The sequence below is a fragment of the Eufriesea mexicana genome, unplaced genomic scaffold (assembly GCF_001483705.2).
Source record: "Eufriesea mexicana isolate 0111107269 unplaced genomic scaffold, ASM148370v2 scaffold7569, whole genome shotgun sequence".
NCBI lineage: Eukaryota > Metazoa > Arthropoda > Insecta > Hymenoptera > Apidae > Eufriesea > Eufriesea mexicana.
In genome coordinates, this window is record NW_016915373.1 from 292478 (window position 1) to 295651 (window position 3174).

General features: G+C 42.7%; 1 protein-coding gene across 1 annotated transcript; it reads left to right on the top strand.

The window, feature by feature from the left end:
• Window positions 1–302: 302 nt before the first annotated feature.
• croc (forkhead box protein crocodile) lies at window positions 303–2294 on the top strand. Its single transcript, XM_017907313.1, has 2 exons — window positions 303–1845; window positions 2108–2294. Exons 1-2 carry the CDS (start codon window positions 461–463, stop codon window positions 2232–2234), a joined length of 1512 nt encoding a protein of 503 aa, XP_017762802.1. The 5' UTR covers window positions 303–460; the 3' UTR covers window positions 2235–2294.
• Window positions 2295–3174: the final 880 nt, after the last annotated feature.

A 3174-nucleotide genomic window follows, 5' to 3' on the forward strand; every position in this document is an offset into this window, starting at 1 on the left:
CATTTAAACAGCTAACGAGTAAACGAACCACCGTCTCCGTCTATCGGCAACGGAATTGATAATTTACCGACGACCTATCGAACAACTGGTTACGATGCCGTTCGCTCGTATCGAGAGTTAAGTGAGTGATTATCGGGCGTATTAGCCGACCGACTTATTGAGAAATCTCTCCTAGTAGAATTCTCTATATCGCGATACTGATTCGATGTTGGACTGTGACAAAGTGTAATTTGCATAAAGTGACTGATGGAGATCAGTGAGTGAAACCTGTATGAAAATTAAAGTTCACTGCCACTCCGAAAAGCATTAAGAACATTCAAGGTACTAAAAATGCCAATTATTGCATTAAAACAGTTCTAACGACACATATATCGTCGATAGTGATCTAAATACGGTTATAATAATTCATAACAGGTGCCACTAAGTATCACGACAACTAGAATTTATTACATACATAAAAATGCATACATTATTTAGCGAGCAAAATGCATATTATAGACACGCAACAGCCGTTCCTGTTGGGATGGGAACTCCATCATATCCAGGAGTGGGCGCTGCACCGGGATATTACGAACAATATCGTTACGGTGGCTATGCGACGGCGGCAGGGTACCCAGTTTCAGGTATAACCCAGCAACATATTCATCATCCTGGTAAGGATATGGTAAAACCTCCGTATTCGTATATAGCTTTGATCGCAATGGCAATACAGAATGCGCCCGATAAGAAGATCACTCTGAATGGCATCTACCAGTTTATCATGGAACGCTTTCCTTATTATCGCGAGAACAAGCAGGGCTGGCAGAATTCTATCAGACACAACCTCAGTCTAAACGAATGTTTCGTGAAGGTACCAAGAGACGACAAGAAGCCCGGGAAAGGAAGCTACTGGTCACTGGACCCGGACAGCTACAACATGTTCGATAACGGTTCTTATCTCAGACGTCGTAGGCGCTTTAAGAAAAAGGATGCCCTGAAAGAAAAAGAAGAAGCTCTGAAGAGACAAGGTTTAGTACCAGAAAAGCAACGTAATCAAGAGGAAACAAAACCTAACAATATCGTCATCCCGCCGCCGTCGGACGCTTCATCCAAGAAGTTGGGTGCCATGGAAACGACTTTATGTAAACCGAAGAGAGAGCCAGTAAATGACGCTGGAAGTCACTGTATGGCTGTACAAGCGAAGTACGGTCTTCATAGTCCTATTCAGGACACAAAGACAGCAGTTACGACGACGACGGCCGTCGCAGCAGCTGGCCAAAGTGTTATCCAAACCGCTCTGGGTCACCAAGTGCACCAAGCTCATCAGGTTCACCAGGATGCTATTCAAGACGTATCTATGGGTCTAGATCCTACTAGTTTTAGCGTAGATGCTTTAATGACGACACGGGAGAACAGCGCCGCCTTGATGACCAGAGAGAATCAGCATCACACGCATCATCCACACGGTCTTCAGCATCCTCACCCTCACCCTCACCCTCACCCTCACCCTCATTCACACTCGATCATGACGAGCAGAGAGTCGATGGGCACGGGGGTGGTGTCCAGGGACCACTTGCCATCTGTTTGCACTACCACGACCACGACGACAGCCGCCGTCGCAGCAATGATGGCGACTACCGGATACGGCCACAGCAGCAGTGTGTCCAGGAGCAATGGTTCGCCGCCCGGAACCATGTACGCGCCTTATTGCACGCCCACAGCTGGTTACATAATGGATCACGCAGAATACAATTCAAGAAACCATAACAATACCGCAGGACACTCGCAATGGTACCAGGAGGCAGCCAGTCCCGACGCCGCAGCCATTTATCAGGATACCCAATCGCCGAGCTGTCAGCTTTACAGGTAAGGACGAAGGTGATGGCGTATTATTTTATTCTTCATAGTTCTACCGTTTCCTTTAATTGATAAATAGCAGTGAAATACAATAAATAAAATGTATACATGATAGGAATAAAAAAGAAAGTCAAAAAAATTTAGTTATCTAAGACAAAATTGTTTATCTAGTGAAGTGAGATTATTATTCATGATATACTGACAAACCTTATTTACGGAATCCTACCTTTAATAAAAGCCATATTGATCGGAAAATATCCGTACTTTCCAGATCCAGCCCACCAACTCCACTCTCGTCGAGTGCAGCTCCATCTCCACCCTTGTATCACCGGTACTATCAAGACTGCAACACCGTCAACACTAGTGGCAATCTACCTATCACGTTGCATAAATACTGAGAATACCGAAATTCAAGGCCTCACCATCGGGGCCTTGAAGAACATCATACCGAACACTACGACCCGAGCTTGGTTTACGTGAAGCAGGAGTGGATACCGTGCACGGAAGAGCTCGCCAAAGAGTGGAATTAGATAAGTCTAGACATCCATGATAATATGGCGTGAAATTAACAGTAATTTGAAATTCGATTCGCGAAACTGTACGAACTACATGATACGTAACTGTAGATATTTAATCATTCACGTAACTACAAACCGTGGATGTATACGTAGTACATTGTAGGTACAGTAATGAATATTAACGAATAGAGAAAAATTTCTTAGTGATTCTGTCAAAGAGAATGCTTACCACGAATTATTTAAACAATTCAGCGTAAGAATGTTTACTGATTTCTACTTCGATTAGCAATAGTTGAGTGGAACTAGTTCAACGTGTTTTATACTTTATCAAATCTTGTCCTGATTCTATGTCGATCGAAATGTTGTAGTAAGAAATGAAAAGCACCGCAAATAAGTGTTGCTGTATGCCAACTCGTGTTCGACGAACACTTGACATTTTTAAGACTATCGCGATCAACGAACACGTGTCCTTCGTCTGAACACAAAAAACTCGGTACACGTGTACTTACTTGGTCTAAGAACCTTGCGGATTGATACATAACCTCGAATTAGTCGCCGCAAAATTGCGGCAATTTTAAATCGTGTTTTTACTAGAGCCGTTAGGAAAAAGAAAAACGAATAGATTGATAGAATTGGACAAACGTAATTAGGCACACATATCATTCTTTAACTATCATTTAAATAAAATTGCAACGCTTTTGTTGTGTTTTGGATTCATTTGAGACGACGTTATGTCATGAACAATTTAATAACGCGAGGAAACTCTATAGAAAAATCAAGGATACCGTGAAACATTAGATTAGATTGAGATCTCGACACA

Bases quoted from the DNA above. Each gene is read 5' to 3' on its own strand.
- croc (XM_017907313.1), top strand. From the start codon at position 461: ATGCATACATTATTTAGCGAGCAAAATGCATATTATAGACACGCAACA. The intron at 1,846-2,107 runs GTAAGGACGAAG...CGTACTTTCCAG, and splicing joins CCGAGCTGTCAGCTTTACAG to ATCCAGCCCACCAACTCCAC.